Source organism: Chrysemys picta, chromosome 4, assembly GCF_011386835.1.
Source record: "Chrysemys picta bellii isolate R12L10 chromosome 4, ASM1138683v2, whole genome shotgun sequence".
Taxonomy (NCBI): Eukaryota; Metazoa; Chordata; order Testudines; family Emydidae; genus Chrysemys; species Chrysemys picta.
In genome coordinates this window covers 50,318,944-50,344,962 of record NC_088794.1, presented here as the reverse complement: position 1 = coordinate 50,344,962, position 26,019 = coordinate 50,318,944, and the positions used below count along the sequence as shown (strand labels likewise).

The 26,019-nt window shown below is 44.3% G+C and overlaps 1 protein-coding gene across 10 annotated transcripts in view; it reads right to left on the bottom strand.

Moving 5' to 3' along the window:
• Positions 1-870: 870 nt before the first annotated feature.
• Positions 871-26,019, bottom strand: part of TEAD1 (TEA domain transcription factor 1) — a 217,219-nt gene continuing 192,070 nt past the window's right edge. For all 10 annotated transcript variants that reach the window (XM_042858920.2, XM_005290798.5, XM_042858922.2 and 7 more), the window contains 3 exons: positions 9,248-9,388; positions 7,371-7,523; positions 871-6,668 (listed from right to left, as the gene is read on the bottom strand). In XM_042858920.2, the coding sequence (XP_042714854.1) occupies positions 6,555-6,668; positions 7,371-7,523; positions 9,248-9,388 (408 nt within the window). In that variant the 3' untranslated portion in view covers positions 871-6,554. The remainder of the gene's footprint in view (positions 6,669-7,370; positions 7,524-9,247; positions 9,389-26,019) is intronic.

The following is a 26,019-nucleotide window of genomic DNA, read 5'->3' as shown; positions in this document are numbered from 1 at the left end:
AGCAAACACACACACAGAGACTGGACACAGAGTGCAGCTACGGTGGTTGCCATTAAAACTTGATATTTGCAAAATATTGCTGCTGTGGAAAATGTAGACATTTTAATGGTAACGGATAGCCTTAATCAAGTTTTCAGTTAAAATTTACAAAAACAGAGCACTGATGGTGCAGGAAAAGACTGCACAACAATAAACATTTCTTAATTGGAACCCTCAAAACTACAGATTAAGATATAATCTCAATTTTTGCACACATAATTGTGTGCTCCGATGAATTGCAGGTGCAAATATTAAGACATTTAACTATTCATTTGTGTCCACACATCATTACTCATCTAACTGCTAAAAGAATACAACACATTTATTTTTTATCCTCATAAATGGAGGTTGGGTTGAGGCCTGGCTGAAAACGAGGCTCAAAGGGGCAGATTTTCAAAGGCTCAAACAAACGTTAGGTGCCCAACTTCCACTGACTTTCAGCAGGAGTAAGGTGCCAAAGTGCCATTTACACTTTAAAATCCACTCCGAAGAAGTGGGCTGTAGTCCACGAAAGCTTATGCTCTAATAAATTTGTTAGTCTCTAAGGTGCCACAAGTACTCCTGTTCTTCTTTTTCCTAAGGGCCAGATTTTCAAAGGTAATTTATTTAAATAGGATTTAGCCACCTAACCTGCTTTCCTTTTTCTAAATCGCACTAAATGTCTATTAGTATATTTAGGCATGTAAATACCTTTCTAAATCTGGCCCTATGTTACTTTTGAAAATGGGGCTTAGGCTACTAAGTCACTTAGGTACCTGGGCAATTTTACTTTCTAATTTCTAAAAGATGTAAAAAGAATGATTTCCATGCAGATTAAAATAATGCACCAAACACTTTCATTTTCTTTATTTTCAATCGATACTGTATGAATACAAAGTTTCTAGAAAGCTACAAAAATTCTACCACTTTATCAAGAAGGCATCAAAATGTGTCACGTTGCAAAGACATGAAAACACCTGCAGTAACCGACACAAAAATAGCATTTTTAGAGTGATGAAATAATTGCACTTAACTGTCATGGATATTAAAGTTATCACACATATGTACCGCAAAAGCTAGAATACATTTTTTTTTACAAAGCACTTTATAAAAAAATTCTCTGCACACAAAACCTATAATTTTCATATTACTATCATACTAAAGATAAAGTCACTTTAAAGCCAACACTTAAAACATTTTTAAACAAAAAAGGTACCAGTACCTACACACAGACAATAACAAATACAAGATTACTGTACTGCCAAGAGGTTTGACTGAAACTCCTTTTGAAAGCTTCTGCAAATATGTTAATAAAAAAAAAACATTTGAGAACATTCACTTTTATCAGAGTTTTCCCTCCCTGTCTAATCAAGAGGTACTTTATCATCAAAAGGCAGGTTCTACATCAAAAGTTACCAGCAGCAGTACAATATTAAAGTAACCACTGACCATATATGAATATGCTTAAGTCACAAACCCAGTTTATACACATTACACAAATAAACATAAAGTGAGAATTCCATTAAGTCATTTACAAATGTGAACAAATGCACATGGCAAAAAAACCAAAACAGTTTTACATAAAATGTACTGATATTGAAGAATTAAAGGCTATTCAGGTTTTTAATGTTATAAAATTCTTTTGTCTTTCTTTTCAGGCACATATTGTATTTTTTGTCTGCAGTCAAGAGCCTGAAGCGAAGAGGCCCATAAAAAAAACAAAAAACAAACACACACATTTTGTAAGGAGGTAACAGGGACACATCTTTTCTTTGTCAGCTGAGTGCATTTAAGAGTTAATTTACACAGTAAAACTAATCACATAATCTCAGCAAGTTTGACCTGAAAAGTTAGAGACCAAGATCTCCAAAGTATTTTTTGTACTCTGAATTACCTAGCCTCAATCTTTTCAGGGGGTTAAAAAAAAATCTTATAATGAAAGATAGGGGGAAAAAATCATCCTGAGAAACTGGAATCTACTACCATGTATGTTGAGTGACTGGGTATTACATGTATTAATGTGGGGCATGTTAAATATTACATCAAACATTCCTGGGTCTGAATGATCCAGTAAAACTTGATGGAAAAGCAAGCATGTCTAGGAATTAGAATGGGAAAATAAATAGAAACGAATCAGCTTGTCAAATGTTATATCTGACATCTATTTGTCAGTTACTTGCATTTAATGTTAACAGACACCCTTTCGTTCTTTCATTAAGAGCATAGAAACCAGTGAGTTTGTTGAGTGTGGAGCTATTGCCAAAATGACTGGCTGTAGCTACAGTAGAATGGGAAAGTGGGGAAACAAGCATAAAATGTGTAACTTCTTTAAAATAGTGGTACAGTACCTAAATAAATCATTTTGGAATTCAAGTAAGTAAAACTACATGTTAGTAGTAATTTCTGAACTGCCAAAAATGGTACCATTATTCTTATTTGAACTTCTGTACAATGCGATAGTAAATAATAGGATTAAATTGCCTTCGCAATAAACTATTGTTCATCACAATTGTTATGAAATCTTTCTCCCAGCAGTTATATTTAATAACTGTAAACACATGCTGTACTTTGGGGGCCAAATCCTCTTTACCTTTCCCAGCCTCATTGAGTTCAACAGGGCTATTTGTGTGAGGAAGGTAAATGAGATTTAGACCTTGAAGGAATAAAAAAAAAGTATTTTAGAGACAGGGAACTTGAATTATCACAATATTTACCATATAGTGTCACAATATTTATATATAAAAAGTTAATCTTAGTTTTCATCAAATATTTAAAAATCACATTAAAATTGTATTCACAACTATATAATCCATTTGCCAGCTTTTGGTTTGGCTGATATTTGTTCTTTTTTTTTTTAAATCTTGCTCCTCTTCCTGTCAATTTCACTTCTAGTGTACACTATGGCCCCAATTCACAGAATGTGTCAAAAGCAGACACATTATTTAAAGGAGCTGCCTTTCCTGCACTATGACAGTGCTTGGAAAAAAACAGTTTGGAATGGTGCTGCACGCAGTTTTCCATACAGCACCTTCACCTAACAGTGCTCATGCTTAACATTTTGATGCTAATAAGCACATGTCAAATTACATTTACTCCAATTAATTTTTGTTCTGCACTTTCATCTCAAATTTTATGCATCTGACTTTCAGAACACTTGACTTTGTAAACAAAATAAGTGCAAAATTAGGATACAGAAGAAACCTTCACAGATACTGAAATATTTATCAGAATAGAATAATAAAGTCACATTTATCCACTGTCTGAAATTCAGTCGTTTATATGGACGTCACATTACTCAGATGCAAGACTGGATGAAAAGATGAAAAAGGTGAATCACTGATCATTTTTATATTATAAACAAATCAGTCGCTGGGTTACAATGTTGCAAAACTATGTCAAACAGTTAAATGGCATATAGATTATTTTCCAGCATTATGCAATCTGGTGATTTGCAAAATGACATTAGCATAAATGATGCTCTTTCGTGAATGGAGGCCTGTAGTTTTGACTTATTCCAATAAACCAAAGGCATTATGGTGATCACTTAATATTTTTGGTCTCTCTACAAATAGTCGTTATTATGGCAGCACTTTTCTAAGCTGGAATTTCAAACCAAAGGCACTTTCATGCTAGAGTGCAGAAGAGTCACAAATAGTTAAGTATTTGGTCATGAAATTTAAAAAGGCAGCATTATTAGTACAATTCATTTTTCACAGAAAACTATGAAGTTGTAACCTTTCATTTTGGTATAGACATTTAATTGTGTAATAATGGGACTGACTTATGCTGAAAGTTTAGACCAAGTAGTCAAAGAGCTTCTCTGTGGAGGGGGAACAGATTTTTTTTTAAAACGGAACCAATTAATAAAACAACATATCAAACTGATGTAAAAGGCTAAAGGTATTTCTAATACAACACTAAGGCACTGCATATTGTAATGCTTTGGCAGCTCTGAATTAAAAAGTTCCTAGAAAAAGTAACAGTAATAAGATAAATTCTTCCAGCTTACAAAAGAGCTCACAGTTTACAGGCAGCCTTTTGGACTACACACTCCACGATATACATTTGAAGGACTTAAGGCTTTTAAGAATGAACATGTGCAGGGTTTAGATCATTTACATAAGTGTAAAATAAAGACAATGCAAATCTTTTTCCTAACGTTACAAATGTGAACACCAATAAACACTGTGACTTTTTATACCCTATAAGTTACGACATATGTAATGTGCCAGATTGTATAAAAAATCTGTACCTGGTTTTGCAAACTGAATTCTATATTTTATACTCCTCAAAGAATTTGTTATAAAAAAATCCATCAAAATCACAATTCAAAAACCTAAATAAGAGACAACTTTAGAACAAAACAAAAGAAGTAGTTTTTGACTTGTAACACCAAGTGCTTAGAATAAAGAGCTACCGTTAGGCTGTTACAATGCAGTGCTTTTCTTGATGTGATTGTTAGTGTTATAAACGTATTAAGAGACTGTATGACATGGACATCAAATTTTATGCTTCACAGAATACAAACAACTAAAAGATTCATCAGCTCTAATATCCTCAAGTGGATAATATGCCAGCTAGACATCACAGCAATCACCCACCTTTTATAGTTAGACAGATCAGATGTTTTATAGCCTAAGGAATTTCAAACCCCTCCCCCCAGATGCTGGCCCCTTCCTCTAATGTAAATCCTAACAGTATTAAAGATTAACACAATGAAAGGCAAGCATACAACAACCCACAACTTGCTGCACATTACAAATACTGATTGCTCTTCTAGCCAGTATACTGACTAAGAATCTTCATCTATATTTATGCGGCTATAACTGAGGGCACTTTTTAGAATGACAGTGTCATAAAAATTAGAACTGTAACCAATATATTATACCTGGAGGCAAATTCTAATTACACATAGGCACATGCCTGAAAACTGCAGCTGAGAAAGGAACTGTTGAAACACATTTCTGTGCCTTAATCATGAGTGGAAGGATAGCTCAGTGGTTTGAGCATTAGCCTACTAAAGCCAGGGTTGTGAGTTAAATCCTTGAGGGGTTCAATCCTTAAGGGTGCCACTTAAGGATCTGGGGAAAAATCAGTACTTGGTCCTGCTAATGAAGGCAGGGGGCTGGACTCGATGACCTTTCAAAGTCCCTTCCAGCTCTAGGAAATAGGATATCTCCATTAAATCTTAAAAATGTGGTTTTTGGGTGTTTGCAGCAGCCATGCATCTTATCTTGTAACCTGTGTTTGATATGTCCTGTTAGGATTTGAAAGGCAATCAGACCCTAAGTGGTATTGATGGGTGTGTCCTACATGCCCTGCCTACTAGTACTAAATGCACCATGTCTTGCTGGAGACAGAACTGGGATAATATATGTGCCGGAACATCATGAAGAATGAGAAAAGGAAGAACATAACCCTTCAAATCTGTTTTGCCTGATGATGGTTGTGATTTTCTAGCATCCCTATGACATTAAAGCTGATGAGGCTTTTACTGGCCTACGTATTCTTCTCTCAACCACATTACTTTTTCTAGCTTGCAGTTTACAGATTATTCGCAATGCAGTAATAATGTCAATTGTTTCCCCCTATGTTTGTTAATTTCGGTATTGCAAATTTTTCACTCAACAAAAAATATAGTTGTCCGTATAAAATATAACTGCACATACAAGACTACATAAAATGTAAGTCTAAATTTTCAGTATTTACCTACTTATTGCAAAATGAGCCATCATTTTTTCATTAAATAATCAAATTTCCATATTAGTACAACACAACTTTATATTTTTAAAAATACACTAGATACGTTAAGTATAAGGGATGATGTTCTCTTTCTCTGCAATACCTGTTGGAAAGTTTAATGAATTAGAAGATTAGTTTTAACATTGAGAAAAAAAATACAAAATTTGCCTAATTTTAGGACCTGCTTGTTTCTATCAGGCATTTCTTAAGGCTATATTTATCATTTGGTTTCAAACAGAAAAAATGTTTCATTTTAAAAAATAATTTAGTGAATTACATTCGTCCGCATCTTCCACTCTAATTAGTTACAAAGATAATTCTATAAAGATTATTAACTTTGTGTACTAATTTACAGTTATAGTTAAAGATTCATTTCAATTTCATTTGCATCGTAAAATAAGTATTTTATTTTGGAAAAAACAAAACAAAACCCTAAATAAATTCTTATAAATGCTGTAAGTTTTCCCCATGGCAAATGCTCTGTCTTACATTTTTCTATCACAATTAAAAATAAGCCTCCACAGACAAAGGCATTAGGTTCTTAAATACAGTCTTCCCAAAGAACTGTCGTTTACAAATTTGAAGAACACTTAGTTTTAGAAAGAATTTTTTACAACTGTACCAGAATTTCACAGCTACAATTATAGATGAACACATTAAAAATGACTTCACTAAAACAGGATTTAGAAAAATGTGGGTGAAAGCTGGACCAGAGGCACTGCCACTTAGTGTTGAGGTTTACAGTCTGTGTTTTTGATAAAGAAGTGTTATGAAGTGTGTATATAAATAACTGCTCAGTCCTTTACAAGCCTGTAGATGTGATGTTGTGCTCCATGTTCACTGTTCGAAACTTCAAATACACAAGCCATGCAGAGTAGGGTTTCTTGTGTATCCCTGTTTGTTACAACCTACGGGGAGAGGGGGAGAGAAAAGGTAGACAGTAGTGTTATAAACTTGGAAAAAAGGATTTGCACTAAAAAAATATTGTAGGCTTGAAAAGAGAAGAAAATATAATTGTAACTTGGTGTTTCTCAAACTTTAGATCTTCACACTGTGCTACTCCTCTCCTTTCTTACATGCTTTGATGAGCACTGAAATAGTTAACAATGATGACATTTAAAGTATCACCACTGGCAACTGAGTTAGCACCCACTGAAATGAACTGGTCACTTTACACCACAGAGCTTGTGTTTCAGGCTCTCTGCAAATTAAGGCAAACATCGCTGCACTGTTTATACCAGGGCCCTGTTTTGAGGGTTTTCTTTGCAATCATAACAGCTAGACACTTACTTAAAAACATATGAAAAAAAGTAAGCTGGAAAACAACTGGGAGGTCTCACCCCAGCTAGCCTTTTGTGTCCTCCCACAGAACCGAGACCCCACTTTTGGGAAACAATGTTCCAGCCTTATGTTTTGAGACTAGATTCTATCACTCTTCCTCAGGTTGAATAGGATCTAACTCCATGAATAGTTCTACTGAGTCAATAGGACCACTTGGCCTTGTATAAGTAAGGGTTTCTGAGTCTGGTCCTTAATTTAAAAGTTAATTGACCCCTGTCAAAAACAGAACATATTTTAGACTCAGTCAGTAAAGAATAGTGAATGCTTACCAACAAAATTGTAAAATTTTCCAATACACTGTTCATCATATATTTTTCTGGTAAATGCTTGAGCTTGTGTATGAAGTTGATCATATATTCACACATTGGAGAGCGGTTTATTCTGTACACAAACCGGCCATTCTCAAACCTTGCATATTCCGTCTAAATAGAAAATGAAAAACATTTTGAGAATATTTACCAACAAACATATTTCTACAGTGATCAATAGAGAGAATGCAAAATGTTGGGTTGGTTCTCTTTGTTAGTTTGGAAACAACAACATGTACAAAGTGGAGTTGTTGATTTGAAATGCTAGTCTTATCACACAAGTCTCCTTCCATAGCCTAATTTAGGAAATTATATATTGGGTATGCAATCTTGATTTATTTCCAAGTTTCTAATTTTAAATAACAGAGGATGAGGCCTGTATAAGCTAGCTCTCAAGTGAGTATAAATGCATTGAGAAAGAAACTTCACAGCAAACTTGATCGTCAATGATTTTAAAGCAGTTTAAAGATGACTGGGTACAAAGGAAGCAAGAGGGAGTAATTTTACCCATATCTTAATGTTATATTTTAATTACTGTATGACTCACTAAGCAGTTGTCTGCATCAGAGGAAAAGAGTCAACTGTGATGGAAGGAGGGAGAATAGACTAGTACCTGGCCCAACAGATCCCACTAAGGGGATGGGTCTAGGGTGACCAGACAGCAAGTGGGAGAAATCAGGACAGTGGGTGGGGGGTAATAGGAGCCTATAGAAGAAAAAGACCCAAAAATCAGGACTGTCCCTATAAAATCGGGACATCTGGTCACGCTAGATGGGTCCGTGATTCAGTGACTTCCTGCCCTTCACCCTGCAACTGTCTATTGTCATGATAAATAGTTCTCAATGGCTGGCTGGACTTCTTGGGCTGCTGACTTCAGCCAGGATTGGGATAGTGGAGGTGATGCCAGAAGTTGTTGTTCTTTGGTGGTCACCATTTATGGGGACCACAATAGCAAAAATAGGGCCTGCACAGCAGCCATTGCCTCTATAAATGCTTAAAAATTACAGCTTTAAACTGGAAGTCATTGTGCCACAAATGCAATGTAGCTAACAAATGGGGAGGGGACGGGGAATGCTACATTAAACACAAGGTACATCATTGTAACATCACAATACAACCTCCCACCCCCAATACCTAACCAACTAAACTATACAGTGCTATGCCTTAAAAAAAAAAAAAAAAAAAAAAAAAAAGCAGCCATTGTACCCCAAAGGTAAAACAATGTTGCAAACTTATTTTTCATCCAAAGGCCAATGGTGTCTGTAGAAAGTGTGCATTTCACCAGGTTAAATGAATGTGGGCATGGAAGAAACCCATCACACTACACATTTCTAACACCCAGAAATCTAGACAGTGGGAGCTGCTTGCCATCTTAATAGGGTTCCAAAGAGGTTACAGGTCTGGCCAAATGTGGGTCTGAATCGTCATGAAAGTGATGCATCCAGTTGAAAATGGGAGAAAACCTATTTCTGCTTCATCGCTCTTTTGCTGGGGAGATGCAGGAATCAGCACTGGCGTCAGTTCCAGGCTCCCCAGCTGAAGGTACGTTGCTGTGTTGCCAGTGGAAGGATGGAAAAGATACCCTAAGTCAGTAAGTAATTGGGATTTTACTTTCACTAGTGTCACCACAAACACAGTAATTCAAACTAACCTAAGCACTATCAGGAAGGAAAACATTCCTTCAAGAAAGATTGGAGGAGGGTAGGAAAGTGAGATAAGAGGATTAAGTAAAAGAAAACAGAGTCAATTTTCCATTTTGTACTGCCATTACATCGGCAGAAATGTACTGTATGATATCATGAGTCAGCAGAATCACGCCATCCAGAAGTACATCCTACCTCTACTTTTTCTACTACTTGCTTTCCAAATGAGCAGACTTTGGTGGAACAGGTGATTGTCATGTTTTCTGAGCTCTCATATTGGCTAGTTACTCCATAAAATGCTCCTGTATCATCTTGAATGTTGCAGTTTAAGTCAGCCTGCAGGGAAAAGTAACAGATGTTGAATATTATCTTTGTCATCTAGCAGGGCCACAGTAATGAGCAGTAATTAACTCTTAGCCTACCTCTTTTTCCCTACCAAAAGTGGGGAGGGAAAGAGGCAAGTCTATAAACATAACTGCCATAGAGTTAAAAAGAGAGAAAGAAAAACCCAGGTGTTCTTTTTTAATAAGTAAAAATACATTTCTTTCATAAGTTTAAGTTCAGTGTCAGAGTAAAAACCTTAGGGAAGTGATAATTTCTTCAAACTATAAGCAGCAAAACAATTGCACACCTATCATTAAAAGACCCATTGTTCCTCTTAACTATAGGCCCACTAAGATCTTGTCTACCCTATGCGGGAGATCAATCTAACTTACGCAACTTCAGCTACATGAATAACGTAGCTGAAGTCGACGTACTTAGATCTACTTACCGCGGGGTCCACACTGCTCTATGTCGACAGGAGATGCTCTCCCGTCGACTCCCTTTGCGCTTCTCATTCAGGTGGAGTACAGCTGTGGGAGAACGAGCTGCGGTCGATTTAGCGGGTTTAGTCCCGCTAAATCAACCACCGATGCATCGATCACCGCACGTCAATCCCTAGTAAGTGTAGACGAGCCCTAATTCTGCCCGTGGATACAGACAATTAATTAACTGAAGTGAATGGGAGTGGCATATGTCATGACGGGCCTCAAGCCTGGGCCTGCAAGGTTTATGGGACCAGGCACACTCCAACCCTCCACCTGGCAGCCTGCTGGCAGTAGCTTACCCGAGACACATGAAGTCCAGCCCCCGTGTGAGCACCTGCCCCTTCAGTCCGATTGGTGGATTCCCAGAGCATCTGACTGTCCCATTGGTCCTACTTAAGCTAGCAGCAGGACCAGGAAGCTGTGTGAACAACTGGACTTTAGCCTGCTCTGAACTGTGTGCTTTGCACTTCCTTCTATCGGCTCCTGCTTCCCCAGCTTGATCTTCTGGCATTCAGACTCAGCTTGGCTCCTGGCATCTGACTTGTGGTTCCTCACCTCTGGTTTGTCCCCTGCTTCTGACCTTCCAGTATCTTGACCCAGCTGACTCTTGACTCCTTTCCCATGAGAGTGGATTCTGGCTCTGACTACTAGGTCTGGCTGCCCACAACTCAGCCATAGCAGCTTGTCTGTACCTCAGTAACCCTGCGGGACCAAGGATGGACCCAGCAGCACATTTACGGCCACCAGAAGCACTGGACTTGCCCAAATGGACCCCTTGCCGCTGGGTGGATGATCAAGCACTGCAGGCCCAAGTTGCACAGTTGACCTTGTACAACCAGCAGGTGCAGGACCAAGTGAGGCAGACCAGCACCGAGAACACTGGCCTGCAAACACAGCCTACAGCAGCTTGCCTGAAAGGGGCCTGTGATACCCTTGCTCAAACAGCTCGATGGGAACAGCTGGTAGTTCCAGGGATTCACGAACCAGTGCCGCTGTCTGTTTCTGATAAGACTCCAAATCTATTCCTCTGACTTGGCCAAGGTGGCTTTGTAATCAGCCTGCTGGCAGGAGACCTATTACACTGAGCATCCCCCATGCTAAAAGGCCATAGCCCCATGCTGTCCAACGGGGAAGGCTTTCTCCAATTGACGTCAACTGTCTTCAGTTACCTGCACTGAGCCTGAATGACTGAGGCCACCCTGAGGCAGGAGCAAGGGGCAGTGGCCTCCTATGCAGTGCACTTTTACCACCTTGTGACAGATACAGAGTGGAAAAAGAGTAGGTCACTTTCCCGTCGGAAGTCTACTGACAGCATGGCCAGGGACCAGAGAACATTGCACCCAGACTCAAGAAGGTTCAAGTAGGTGTAGTCACCCCTATGGAAGCACCCACTGGGGCAGTGGCTCTCGACCTCTCCAGACTACTGTACCCCATTCAGGAGTCTGATTTGTCTTGTGTACCCCCAAGTTTCACCTCTCTTAAAATCTACTTGCTTACAAAATCAGACATAAAAATACAACAGTGTCACAGCACTATTACTGAAACATTGCTTACTTTCTCATTTTTACCATATAATTATAAAATAAATCAGTGGGAATATAAATATTGTACTTACATTTCAGTGTATAGTACATAGAGCAGTGTAAACAAGTCATTTATGAAATTTTAGTTTGTATTGACTTTGCTAGTGCTGTTTACACAGCCTGTTGTAAAACTAGGCAACTTTCTAGATGACCCCTGGAAGACTTCTTTATACCCCCATGGGTACACGTACCCCTGGTTGAGAACCACTGCACTGAGTGAACTCTGGAACTCCCCCCTCAAGTATCACAACTAGGTTGACGTCTCTGAGAATAACAATGCGGAAAACTTCCACTCACATTAGGACTACGATTACCACACAGAAGATACCATTTGGGCAGATATATGTAATCTCAGAAACCAAACTGTCAGTATGGTGAGAATCTCTCCAACAGAACCTGGTCTGGGGGTTCATCTGCAAATCGACTTCACTGGCCAATGCCCCGGTCCTTTTCGTAAAAAGGAAGGATGGCAGCCTCCACCTCTGTTTCAGTTACTAAGGTCTAAATCAGATAATCTGGAACTGTTACCTGCTACCCTGATCCCTGAGTTCTTGGATTGCATGGAGCTGCCCACATATTCACTAAACTGGATCTTTCGGGAACTTACAACCTTGTTTGTATTCACAAGGGGGATGAATGGAAGACTGCCTTTTTGACTTGTTATGGCCACTTTGAATATTTAGTTATGCCATTTGGACTGACTAATGCCCCAGCGATGTTCTAGAACTTCATTAACAATGTGCTACGAGACCTACTGGACCAGTTTGTAGCAGTGTACTTAGATGATGTACTGATTGTCTCAGATGATCTGGACCAACACACCACTTATATTGGCACAGTCCTGGAGAGACTACAACACAGTGGTTTCTATGCTAAACTTGAGAAGTGCACATTTGATCAGACCTGAACTGAGTTCCTGGGGTTTCATCCTGTCCCTGGAAGGAATCAAGATGGATCTGTGTAAGGTCCAGGCTGTTTGTGACTGGGCATCCCCACCCTCTCCGCAACGTGCATGACATACAATGTTTTTTAGGTTCTGCGAACTTCTACCAGATGTACATTTTCAATTTTTCTGAAAATGTCAAGCCCTTAAATGCCCAACTCCGGGAAAACACCCAGTTCCATTGGTCCCCCAAGGCCGAGCATGCATTCCAGCATGCATTCAAGCAGTTGAAGCTTACCTTCTCCACTGCTCCAGTATTGGCCTACCCAGATGTGACACAAGCTATTGTTGTGGAAGCTGATGACTCTAGTTTGGCAATCATGGCGGTCCTCTCCCAAAGGCCTGGACCCAAGCAAATACCGCACCCCATCGCCTACTACTCAAGGAGGCTCAAGCTGGCTAAGTGAAACTATGAGTTCTTGATAAGGAGCTCCCGGCAATTACGACCACCTTCAAAGAGTGGTGACACTATTTGGAAGAGGCCCACCATCTTGTCCAAGTGTTTACCAACCATAAGAACCTGGAATACCTGTGCAGGGCCAGGCCCTAAGCCAATGACATCTGCAGTAGGCCCTATTCTTCTCCCAGATTAACTTTACCTTGACCTACCACCCTGGAACCAGAAATTGCAAGGCCGACACCTCGTCCTGAAAAGACAGTTATCTTTTCCGTAACTGGTGTTTTTCGAGATGTGTTGCTCATGCCCATTCAACTTAGGTGTGTGTGCTCGCCACATGCACCGGTGCCGGAAGTTTTTTTCTTAGCAGCATCTATAGGGGACTGGCTCTGGTGCCCCGTGGAGTGGCACCACATGCCGCGGTATATAGGGCGCTGCCGGCTCCCCCCAGCCTCAGTTCCTTCTTGCCAGAAACTCCAACAGTGGGGAAGGAGGATGGGTTGTGGAATGGACATGAGCAACACATCTCAAAGAACACCAGTTATGGAAAAGGTAACTGTCTTTTCTTCTTTGAGTGCTTGCTCATGTCCATTCAACTTAGGGGACTCCCAAGCAGTACCCCTCGGAGATGGCTAGGAGTTCACGGATGTGTCGATTGCAACACAGCTCTGCCGAACCCAGCGTCATACCTGGCCTGCTGAGTGATAGTATAGTGGGCCATGAACGTGAGCACCGAGGACCACGTCATGGCTCAACAGATGTCCTGGATCGGGAAGTGTGTCAGGAAGGCCGCCAAAGATCCCTGCACTCTGGTCGAGTGGGCTCTGACGATTGGTGGCGGAGGGACTCCCGCCAACTCATAGCAGGTCCAAATGCAAGAGGTGATCCAGTTAGAAATCCTCTGTGTGGACACCGGGAGGCCCTTCATCCAATCAGCTGTAGAGATGAAAAGCTGAGTTAACTTACGGAAAGGCTTTGTCCGGTCTAGGTAGAAAGCCAGGGCCCTTCTTACACCCAAAGCATGAAGGCGCCTCTCTTCACTAGTCTCATGGGGCTTAGGGCAGAAGACCGGAAGGAAGATGTCTTGGCTCATGTGGAAAGTAGACACCACCTTGGGGAGGAAGGCCAGGTGGCTGGACCTTGTCCTTATAGAAGACTGTGTATGGCAGTTCTGAGGTCAGGGCCCATAGCTCGGAGACTCGCCTGGCTGAAGTCACCGCCACCAGGAAAGCTACCTTCCACGATAGGTGAGACAGGGAGCACGAGGCCAAAAGCTCAAAGGGCAGGCCCATGAGCCTGGACACAAGTTGAGATCCTACTGAGAGGCTAGGGACCTAACTTGAGGGAAAAGTCTCTCGAGGCCTCTGAGGAACCTGACTGACATGTCATGGGAGAACACCGTCTGCCCCTCGATTGGCAGATGAAAGGCAGAAATGGCAGCCAGATGCACCCTGATAGAGGAGTGTGCCAGGCCCTGGTTCCTCAAATGAAGCAGGTAGTCTAAGATCGACTGCACTGAAGAATACGAAGGGGAGGTGCCCCATTTGGCCGCACAGCGGGAGACCACTTTGCCAGGTAAGTCTGTCTAATCGAGGGCTTTCTACTCTCGAGGAGGGCCTTCTGGACCCCTTCTGAATAGGCCCATTCCTCAGGGTTCAGCCATGCAACATCCACGCCGTGAGGTGGAGGGATGAGAGGTTGGGGTGCAAGAGTCGACCGTGATCCTGTGACAGCAGGTCTGTCGGTTCGGCAGGGGCCACGAGGGATCGCTGACAAGCTCAATAGTGTCCCAAACTAGTGCTGGTGAGGCCATGCTGGGGCAATCATGATAACCTGAGCCTTGTCTCTCCTGATTTTCGCTAGGACTTTGCTGATGAGTGGAATGGCTGCCCACGGCAGGAGAAAGGCGTCGGAGAGGGAGTCCTTGCCCAGACCCTGTCTGGAGCAAAACCTGTGGCACCTCCTGTTCTGCCTGGTGGCGAACAAATCCACTTGGGGAGTTCCCCACCTCTGGAAGATTGTGCCGGCTACTCACTCGTGGTGAGAGAAGTCCCTGCTTAGGTGATCCGCTAGCGTGTTCTTGGCACGCGGAAGGTGACACGCTTATAGGTGGATTCCGTGGCCGATGCAGAAGTCCCAGAAACAGAATGCCCCAGCTGAAATCCGAGGCATCCAAAACCATCTCGACTGAGTGTGGAGTGCTGACAAAGGGAACTCCTTCCAGGACTTTCCCAGGGTCGGTTCACCATTGCAGCAAGGTAAGTACCGTTGAGGGGATGGTAATGACCTTTTTCAGGTGGTCCCTGGACTGGGAGTAGACCGTCACCAGCCACTGCTGTGGGGGTCACATTCGGAGCCAGTGTGGTGCACCACATATGTACATGCTGCCATGTGACCTAGAAGGTGCAGGCCGTGGTCAGGGGAAACGCGGAGACTTCCGCGATGTGGCCCGTCAGTGCTCTGAATCTCCTCAGCATCAGGAACGCCCTGGTGCAGGTTGAGTCAAGCACCGCTCCGATGAACTCTATCCTCTGTACTGGAACTAGTGTGGATTTTTTGTCGTTTACCAACAGGCCAAGGCAACGGCAAGTGACTAACAGCATCATGACATCCCTTTGGACCTGGAGCTGCCCTTGATTAGCCAGTCGTCGAGGTACTGGTAGATCTGGACACTCCAACGTCTGAGGTAAGCAACCACCACCAACATGCACTGGGTAAATATCCACTGTGCTGTCGCTAGGCCAAACGGGAGGACTGCAAACTGATAGTGGTTGGGACCTACCATAAACCGGAGGAAGCGTCTGTGTCCCTCAAAGATGGAGATGTGAAAGTATGTGTAAGTCTCCCAGATCCAGGGAGAGGATGATGGAGCCCAGGGAGACCATGCGGAACTTCAGCGTCGCTAGGAAGTGGTTCAAGTCTCGCAGGTCTAGGATCGGTCGCAGACTGCCCTTGGCCTTGGGATTAAAAAATAGCGGGAATAGAACCTCTTGCTCCTGTACTCTGGAGGAATGACCTCCACCGTACTTAGCAGCAGTAACCCCTCTACCTCCTGCACGAGCAGACTCTCGGGAGAAGGGTCACTGAAGAGGGATGGGGAGGTGGGGGTGGGAAGGAGGGGTAAAAAGTAACTGAAGGGTGTAACCCCATGCCACCATACTGAGGACCCATCGGTCCAATGTTATAGATGCCCAGTCAGGGAGGAAAGGAGAAAGGCAGCTGGCAAAAATAGGGGAGGGAGGATCCTGGGAACAGTCTGGTAGATCGCCCTTAGGCATACCCTCAAAATGAGCACTTGCCCACCTGCTTCTTGCGGGTCGAACTCAACTGAGAGGCCTGCAAAGGCTGTCGGCTAGGACGCTGCATGTAGCCTCTGGATTTCTTATGGGCAGGCTCCTGGCAAGGGTGGCTCCCCTGGCCCTGAGGGCCGGGAACATACAGGCGTTTTAAGGGTTGTGCCGGAGTCCTTTAGGCCATGGAGCTTATTGTCCGTCTGTTCCGCAAACAGGGCTTTCCCATCAAAGGGAAGGTCTTGCATCGACTGCTGAGCCTCCATGGTCAAGCCAGAGAGGAGTAGCCAGGATGCCTGGCACATGGTGACGGCCAAGGCCATGGTCTGGGCAGCAGTGTCCACTGCATCCGACACCGCTTGGAGTCGGCCGCAGTCGTGCCGCAGTCGTGCCCTCCTCCATGATTGCCTGGAGCTCCTTCCTAGAAGCTTCAGGAAGAGAGACTTGAACTTGGCCATGGCTTGCCACATGTTAAAATCATAACGTCCCAGGAGGACTTGATGGTTGGCCACCCTCAACTGGAACTAGAGGATGAATAAACCTTATGCCCAAACTAGTCTAGTCTCTTAAAGTCTTTGTTCTTAGGGGTAGCCCCGGGTTGACCTTGTTGCTCCCTGTGGTTAACCGCTTCTACCACTAGGGAGTTGGAAGCAGGGTGGGTGTACAGGTACTCATGGCTCTTGGATGGCACAAAGTACTTGCCCTCAGCCCTCTTGGAGATGGGTGGAAGGGAGGAGGGAGTTTGCTACAGGGCATTAGTGATCTTAGAGACCATCATGAAGGAGCAGAGCACCCTGGCTGGTGCTGTGGAGCAGGGGACATCGAAAAGAGAGTCTGAGGGCTCCTCTAACTCCTCTGCCTGAAGACCCAGGTAGGCAGCGACCCTCTTCAGTAGTTCCTGGTGCACTTTAGTGTCATCCAGAGGAACTGGGGAAGGGGACCCCATTATAGTCTTGTCAGGTGACAATGAGGAAGATATCGGCGCCATAGGGTCCTCCACAACCATTGGTGGCCCAGTGGCTCGTTCCCCTGCTCCCTCTTGGACCTGTGGGGTCCTCACGCCCGAGGCTTCATGCACTGGAGGAGGCGGGAGAGAGAGGCAGCTGGTCTCTTTGAGGCTCTGGATATCGAGCAGGCGGCCTCGGAGGGTTGGGTGAACCCCCATGGGTTCCATGGGTATCACGGTGCCAGCCACTGTGCCTGAGGCCACAGGGCCAGTTTCAGTGCTGACAATGTTCAGTGCTGGTACCAGAGCTTGTCCTGCCGTCAGGGAACCTCGCTCCGAACCAGGGCTGGATCTCGAGTGGTTGCTCCCAGGTGACCAGGACAGAGCAGAACGGTGGTTCTGTCCGACCAGTACCGGTCACTCCGCCTGGAGTCTGATCTGGAGTGCGGTCTTAGGGACCTGTGATGCTCGATGGAGCCACGACGGCTTAGAGCCAGTGATCTACGACTCACGCTTGATGAGAGGTATCAGGATGAGGAGCGGGACCGGGAGTCGCAATGGGCCCGGTTCCAGGAAGTGCCCGCATGCAGTGATGCCCTCACTGGCGACGGTCCGAGGAATGGTACCTGGAGCGGTACCGTGGTCTCGGAGATTCTGGGTTCCAGGACTGATATTCCTGCTGGGGGGCGCATGCCTCCAAAGATCTGCGCCCAGTGGCCGGCGAGCTGTGTCGCAAGCCTCTGTCCGTGCCCAAGGTCCGGGGACCAAATGGGGCTAAGCTGGATCTGCCTTTTGTGGTCAGATGCGTGGTGGTTACGGGAGGGTGAGCACTGGCGGGACGTCCCCCGTGACAGCGAACAGTGCCGCTGAGGTGGGGACAGAAGTGGTCCGAACGTGGGTTTACCCCGTGACCAGGGAACCGCAGGAGCCAGTGTGGGTGGCACCAGGAGGGCCATGATCTCCTGCGCTGCCTGCAGGGCCTCTGGTGTGGACAGCACCCGGAGCTGATGGAGGCCTCTGCAGCTATCCGGGGGAGCGGGTTGGGCTACATTGCTTCACCAGAGCTTGGGCTTGAGATCCAAACATAGGTGAAGAGTTGCCCAGCATGGGACCTTGTTCACACCCAGTCTTATCCTTTCCCTTGCGGGAGGTTGGAGACTGGCCTCACACCGCCTTCTTGGTCAGAGCCATGGATAGGGACCGGTGCCGGCCAGTGGACGGTCGCGGTGGGGCGCTGCATACTGAGGTCATGGCACTCAGTGCCGAGTTGAAGTGTTGTTCCGGTGCCGGGGTGAGGGCTGACTCCATAAGGAGAGCTCTTAAACGAATATAACACTCCTTCTTAGTCCTGGACTCGAAGGACTTGCAAATTTTGCACTTTCACTAATGTGTCCTTCACCCAAGCAACACAGACAGCTGCTGTGTAGATCACTAATGGGCAAGGGCCTCTTGCAGCGATCACAGGGTTTAAAGCCTGGGCACTGGGGCATGCCCCGTCCCGAGGCAAAGTCCCATTCGGCACCTACGAAGTCTCTAACTATAGCTAAGGGATTTATAAACAGTAACAGAAAACTATATTCACTATAATACAAGAAATAACTAGTTCGTAAAAACAAGCAGCAACAGCACTAGTTGAAGCAGCAACAGTTACTGCACCGTCACTGGTGTCAAGAAGGAACTGAGGGTGGGGGGGACCAGCAGCACCCTATATACCGTGGCATGTGCATGCCACTCCAGGGGGTGCCAGAGCCAGTCCCCTATGGATACTGCTGAGAAAAAAACTTCCGGCACTGGTGCATGTGGCGAGCACACACACCTAAGTTGAATGGACATGAGCAAGCACTCGAAGAAGAAGATATGGCTCTGACCCATAAGGCCCCAGTTTGGAACCAGCCCACATTCTGAAGTCTCATAATTTACTTAATGTGACTTACTGCCAGGACCTGCTCCCATGCATCTGCTTTGTGTCTATCTCTGGAATTCTGTCTTATGAGATGGCCATACCAACAGAGACCTGTATGACACCTGGGAGGGGATCAAGTTTGTAAAAGATCACATCTGTGTTCCCTCAGGACCTGTGAGAGTGGCAGTTCTTCAACTGTGCCATGACTCCCACCTGCAAGATACTTAGCGTGATATTACACCTGACAATTAACATCCCGTTTCTTCTGATGGCCCCATGTATGCCCCAAGATAGAGACCTCTGTAGATTCCTGCAAGGTGCATGCCCACACCAAGATCTCACGCCAGAGAGCTTGCAGTCTTCTACAATCTCTGGACACTCCTTCTCAACCCAGTGAGGCAATTTCCTTGGACTCTATGGTAAAACTACCAAAATCCAGTGGTTTCATTATCATCCTGATGGAGGTAGATTGCTTTTATAAAATGGCTTACTTCATTCCAGCACGTGCTTACCCTCCACAGAGGAAACCACCTGGCTCTGGATAAACAACATAGGCCATCTTCATGGACTTTCTGATCATGTCACCTCTGACCAAGGGCCAAAGTTTACTGCCTGCTTCTGGCACGAGGCCCTATGTTTATTAGCAGTCCACGGACAACTGTCCTCTGCCTACCATCTTCAGTAAAACAGCCCAAAAGGAAGAATCAACTAGATCCTCAAATAATACTTATGACATCAACCATCCCTAGGGTGACTTGTCTTCACTACTTCCCTATGCAGAATTCTTGTGCAATGATGTGGACCATGCATCCACAAGCCACAGTCTCTTCTTTATTAACTATGGATACCACACCTGATTTCACCCACAACTACCACATCCTCCCCCAACACATCTGCCTCAGACCTAGTACAACACATCCATCACGTCCAAGAGGTGGTGAAGGGACACCTTGAAAAGAGCAAGGAGAACTCCAAAAGGTACGCAGACAAATGTAGACAACAGGACCCCTCCCCCTATTCTGTAGGAGAACAGATATGGCTTTGAACAGAACATCTCCACACGGACAGACCCTCTCAAAAACTATACTATTGGTTCCATGGCCCGTTACTGGATTCAGCAACAAATATACCCCATCCAGCTCCCTTGATCTTTAGAGTGCACCCTATATTTAATATCTCACTTCTAAAACCATACATTGGGAACACAGTTCCTCATAAAGCCCAATCACCAGCCTCACCAGTGTATGTACAGAGTCAGGAGAAATATGCTGTACACAAAATTCTCGTCTGTAAGATTAAGCAGGGCAAATTATGGTACCTGTTTGATTGGGAAAGTTATGGCCTGGCAGAACGCACTTGGGAGCCAGCTGCAAACATTCTCACTCCCATCCTGGTTTGGGCCTTCCACAGAAGCCACAAGGGAAGGTGGCAATGTCATGACCCATGGGTCTTGAATGTAGGCCAGCAAGGTTCATGAGAGCAGCCACCCTATGACCCTCCACCTTGCAGCCTGCTGGCAAGAGCTAACCTAAGATCCATGAAGCCCAGATGCAGTGTGAGGCTCTGCCCCTGAGGTCTGATTGGCAAAGTTCCAGAGTGGCCGACTGGCCCTACTTAAGCCTGCAGCAGGAACAGGAAACTGTCTGAACAGCTGGGCTCACCCTGTTTGCCTTTGTGCTTTCTGCTCCCTCCTGCTCCCCTGACTTGATCTCCAGGCATTCCAACTCAGCTTGACTCCTGGCATCTGTTTGGTAGTTCCTGACCTCCAGTTTGTGTCCTGTCTCTGACCCCCTGGTCTCCTGACCCAGCCTAACTCTGGTTCCTGACTCGTTGTTCTGATCTCCAGTTTGTTTCCTGCTTCTGACCTCCTGGTATCCTTACCCAGCTGACTCTTGACTCCTGTCTCATGACTGAGGATTTTGGCTCTGACTACTAGGTCTGGCCAGCCGCAACAGCATGCAAGTACTAAGGGCAGAGGCTGGTCCGTGTGTTGACTGCTGTGAAGAAAAGAAGCAGAGCCTTCTTTTCCTCTTCATGAATCCTGCCCTGAAAGGAGCATGTCTGCACCAGAGGATCAGTACCATTATATTTCTTTTTTCCTTTCTGAAAGCAATGACACCTCATCACAAAGGAAGACGTTTGAGTGATAGAAAAGAGGGGCTATCATAGAGAGAGGATTCCATCACTGATAATAAGTAATATGGCTTTGATGCAGCAAGATACTTAAATCCCCTTGACTTAGATGGGATTGGTCTCTTGCTTAAAGTTAGGCACATGCACCCTAAGTGGGACCTACTGGAAGAAAACTATTTTAAAAAATAATTATATTTCTTTAGCTATTTCTACACAGAGTGAATATCTATCCAGCCACTCATAGTCTCTATCACCACACTATCTTAGCATAGACTGGGGCTCACAGGTTAAAGAGAAAAGAAGAGATCATGGTTCCGTTTGCCTCACTGCTACCTTTTCTTTACTTAAAGCCAAATTCTAGTCCGTGCGCACAGCATGACTAAATATATTAGAAAAGAGCATCATGGGTCAGAGGCTGAGTTCTCCCTCCCAATGCTTGCAGCAGCAGTGAAGCTGTTCTGCCACTATGCACCTCATAATCTGGGAGCCACTCTTTAAGGCCTCCTCTTAATCAGCCCTAAAACAGCTGATATAGGGACTGAACACATCCATCGAAGTCCTCACAGCTAGATTTGTTCGTTCTAGCATCGACGCTGGCAACGGTCACATATTTCGTGCCTGCAGGGAATGGGCAGGATTTGCCCCATTATGTATAAAGTTGTTTACTAAACCTCTCAGAAAATAATAATTTCCAGGCGTCACAACATATGGCCAACTATTGGGAAAAAAAAAAAAAAAAGCCCAAGAATCAGCTGAATCTTTGGTGGGAGTTTCAGTGGGCAGATGTACTTTCCACCAGTTTAGCTGTTTAACTCTCAATTCCAGCTTTGTTTTTATTGTTAACAGAGATTTAAGTAAACTACTACAAAAATCTCTCCTGGTACTTTCTGAACATGTTCAGGAAGATCAGGGACATCTTCCTTTTTATATGGTTACTTTTTAAAACCTAGCTTACAAATATGTTTACATATTAGATCATGTGTAATCCACACTTCTGATAATGGATTTTAAATGGACTTTTGGATTATAAATGATAAGATTAGTGAACTATAAATATAACTTCACGCATTTTCTAACTATTTATTTTTAGGTTATATATAAAAAGGACACCTATGTGTTTCATTTTTGAGATTTTCTTTTATCACTGAACTATAAAGCGCTGAACAAGTCTTAGGAGATGGACCTACCCTGCTTGTAAGCACTTGTTCCTTTTGTACAGCAATGCACATACAATGTAACAGATTCACTCATCACTACAATGTATTTTGCCAGCATCTAGCACTGAAAACTTTGTATATCAACAATATCAAGTGTTTGACATGCTGCATCACAGCACGTACAGAAACAGAACTGGCTTCAAACAAACAAACAACAACTTCACATGGATCATTGCTCTGTCTCTACAGCAAGAAGGGGATAGGTTGCTTGTGTCATAATGGGTTTGGCTAACCAAAAGGCAGCATTGGCAACAACTGCAGGGAAAGACTCTAAATTCTCCCCGTCGAACAGAAAGAAAAAAGCACTTATTAGTAACATAAGGGTATTTGGGCAGCAACCAGCATAATTTACACAAACATTCAGTAGTTAAAATTAAATGTATTGTTAACAACTTATAGGTTTAACTACTACTGACTGCAAAGAGGTGTCATTCATATAATCACATTATATCTCCCCTCTTTTTCTCAGAACAGTAATCAAAGGCAGAGATTCCAAATTGTGAAGCAATGTTTTCCAATGGTAGCATCTGGGTCCTTGGCACATAGTTACATTGCAGCTTTGGAATTGCTTCCAGGTCTGCCACATGGTTAAGCTTGTGATGGACAGGCCAAGCTGCTCCCTCCTCCCAGCTGCTCTTCCCTTTTGACTCATTATTGATTCTGAGGCACTAATGCCCTTGTATCAATTTGTGAAGAAGTCCTGCAAAAGCACCACATGAGATCGCTGTGTGGAGAGGGTCCAGTTTTAAAAATAAAGGGGAGGGGGAAGGAAAAGGAGGGGAACTGCTGCTTTCTTCCATTTCTAATTTCTTCTGAATACATTTGCATGCTGGTTGTAGACTAATCCACACCACAGATTACATTTGTGAACTGCAAATCATTTGCCAATCAGGAGTGGTGAGTGAGCAGGTGGGTTTCCAAACTTCACTTCTTTTGCAAAAAACCAACCAAACAAACAAACAACCATATTTAAAAGATAAAAAACAGCAGCAACAACTTTCTATATCCAGAAAGTCTGCTGCAAGCACATGGGGAGGAACTGTGGGGGGTGGGAGGCAACCATGCGGACAAGCCATTTTTGAACACTGACTACATGGGTAAATTGTTTGTTACAGCATATTGCAAAGAGAAGCAGAATTATTTTTCACGCCACAGCTGTTTTAAATAAGAATAGGAATAAACTCAACAATCCTACTCATGTTACTTACCACTAATTATGGCATATATTTACATCTATAAAACAGATTTTTTTTGGACATAATTTAATGTCCCTTTATTGTGCAGATTCCTTTATTTCCATTCCACATTTGAATTTCAAAAATGTTTAGGACTTCAAAGCATCTTTAAAAGCTTGCCCTAATTATAATATGTATTACTTTCTAATAACGGCTTGTTTGCATTGCAGATTCCTGCAAATGGAGGCATTCATTAAAAAAAATAATCAATTAATATCACCCAGACATCTTCAGATGAGTTTCATTCTCTGTTTCACAGAGTTGCACTGACATATGACCAAGCTTTCATCAGTTTGAAGCATAATGCAAACTACTGAAAGCATTTAAAATTAAGGTAGTTAATGTAGCAGAGTAAGAAAGCAATAAAGCCAGGCATTAATTTATGATGATTGTTCTTTCCTACTGTGTGACTATCCAAAGACCAGTCTTTCACTCATTTTAGATGTATTTACTCCTAGGGGTTGTTCTTGTTCCTGCAGAAATTAATGGTCAAATTCAAAGCTGCTTTCCTTGGGAGCAAGATCTGGCCCATAATGCACAACCAAATTACTATTATTTTTACTGCAGTAGCACCTAAGGATTCTCAACAAGGATCAGGACCCATTATAAAGGCACTAAGCACCGTGCAAAGTAGTAACACAAAAAGAAAATCCTTGCCCCAAAGAACTCACAATCTAAGATCCAGACAAAACATGACAAACAAACAGATGAACAAGAGCAGGACGGGAGTGAGGGAAGGGAGACAGGTGTGCATGGATAAATTAGTGATAACAGTGCTCTTACTAGGAACAAGTGGTTGCCAGCCAAACTAGTGCCAAATGGTAGTGATTTGTAGGCAACAGAGTAAAGGTGGGAGGGATTAAAATAGGATAAGGTAGGGTTACCATTCATCCGGATTCCCCCGGACATGTCCGGCTTTTTTGAGTTAAAAATAGCATCCGGGGGGAATTTGTCAATGTCCGGATTTCCCCCCATGCAGAGTGTGCGCGGCTTACAGGGCAGCCGGCCGGATCGTGCCACTCGCACGGGGCTCCGGCAGCCTGAGCCCTTCCTCCACTTCCCCCCTCCTCTCCCCTGCAACTTGAGACCAGTCCCCTCCTCTCTCTCCCTCCCTCCCCCCCTGCATTCGCAGATCGCTGGCCGGCCCTTCTCCTCGGCCTCCGGCAGTCTGGAGCTCCAACCCTGCTCCCCTCCCTCTGCTGCTGAGCGCGCTGCTCTGCAGCACGGTAAGGGGGCCGGGGGTCAGAGAAGCGGCAGGGAGGTTCTGGAGGGGGTAGTCAAGAGACAGGGAGCAGGGGGAGGGTTGGATGGGTCAGGAGTTCGGGGGGGGCTGTCTGGGGGTTGGGGGTGTAAGGTTTTGGGCAGTCAGAGTACAGGTGGGGGGATCTCAGGAGGGGGCAGTTAGGGGACAAGGCACAGGGAGGCTTAGGTAGGGGGTGGGGTTCTGGAGGGCAGTTAGGAGCAGGGGTCCCAGGAGGGGGCAGTCAGGGGACAGGGAGCAGAGGGGTTTAGATGGGTCAGGAGTTCGGGGGGGGGGGCTGTCAGGGGGTGGGGGTGTGGATAAGGGTTGGGGCAGTCAGGGGACAGGTAGGGGGTAGGGTCCTAGAGGGCCAGTTAGGATGTGGGGAAGGTCTCAGGAGGGGGCAGTCAGGGGACAAGGAGCAGGAAGGCTTAGGTAGGGGGTGGAGTCCTGGGGGGCAGTTAGGGGTAGGGGTCCCAGGAGGGGGCAATCACGGGGACAAGGAGTGGGGGGGAGGGTTGGGGGTTCTGAGGGGGTGGGAAGTGGGAGGGAGTGGAAGGGGCAGGGGCGGGGCTAGGGCAGGACGGGGGCGGGGCTCCTCCCGTCCTCTTTTTTGATTGTTGAAATATGGTAACCCTAGATAAGGTAACAGAAGGGAAAGGTGGTTATCATAATGTGCCAGGCAGATGAGTCTAGTGGTAGCATCTGCAATAGCTGTAGACATCAAGGGCAAAGAGGAGTAGATTATAGTATTCAAGATGCAAGATAAGGGCCTGGGTAAGTGCGCTGAACAGACAGAAGGGGATGGATATTTGAGACAAAGGAAGAGGCAGCAAGATTTAGACACAGATATGGAGAAGACCAAAAAACACACCATCCAGATTCTTCACCAAAATTGAGGATGAGGGCTTCTTTACTTGTTGGTATCATGTTGTATGTCAGATTAGATGTAATTCATATGAAAAAACAAACCCCTGCAGAGAAATATGGCAATCTGCTTTGTAGTTGACACTTTGCAAAGCCAAATTCCATGATGGCCAAGTGTCTTTTTATAGATCTCAACCCTTTTTTTTTTTTTTAGCAAGTCTTTATATCTGTCACAGAGAAAATTATAAAAAAACAATCTGCTGTAAAGCCCAAACCCTAACTGGAGAGGTAAGATAAAAGGAACATTCCTTTATGTCTCCATGGCTAAACCACTTGTCTATGTCTTGGTCATCTATCAACTTGGTCATTCCTCTCTAGTTTCCCTGCCTTGCACCTCACTGCCT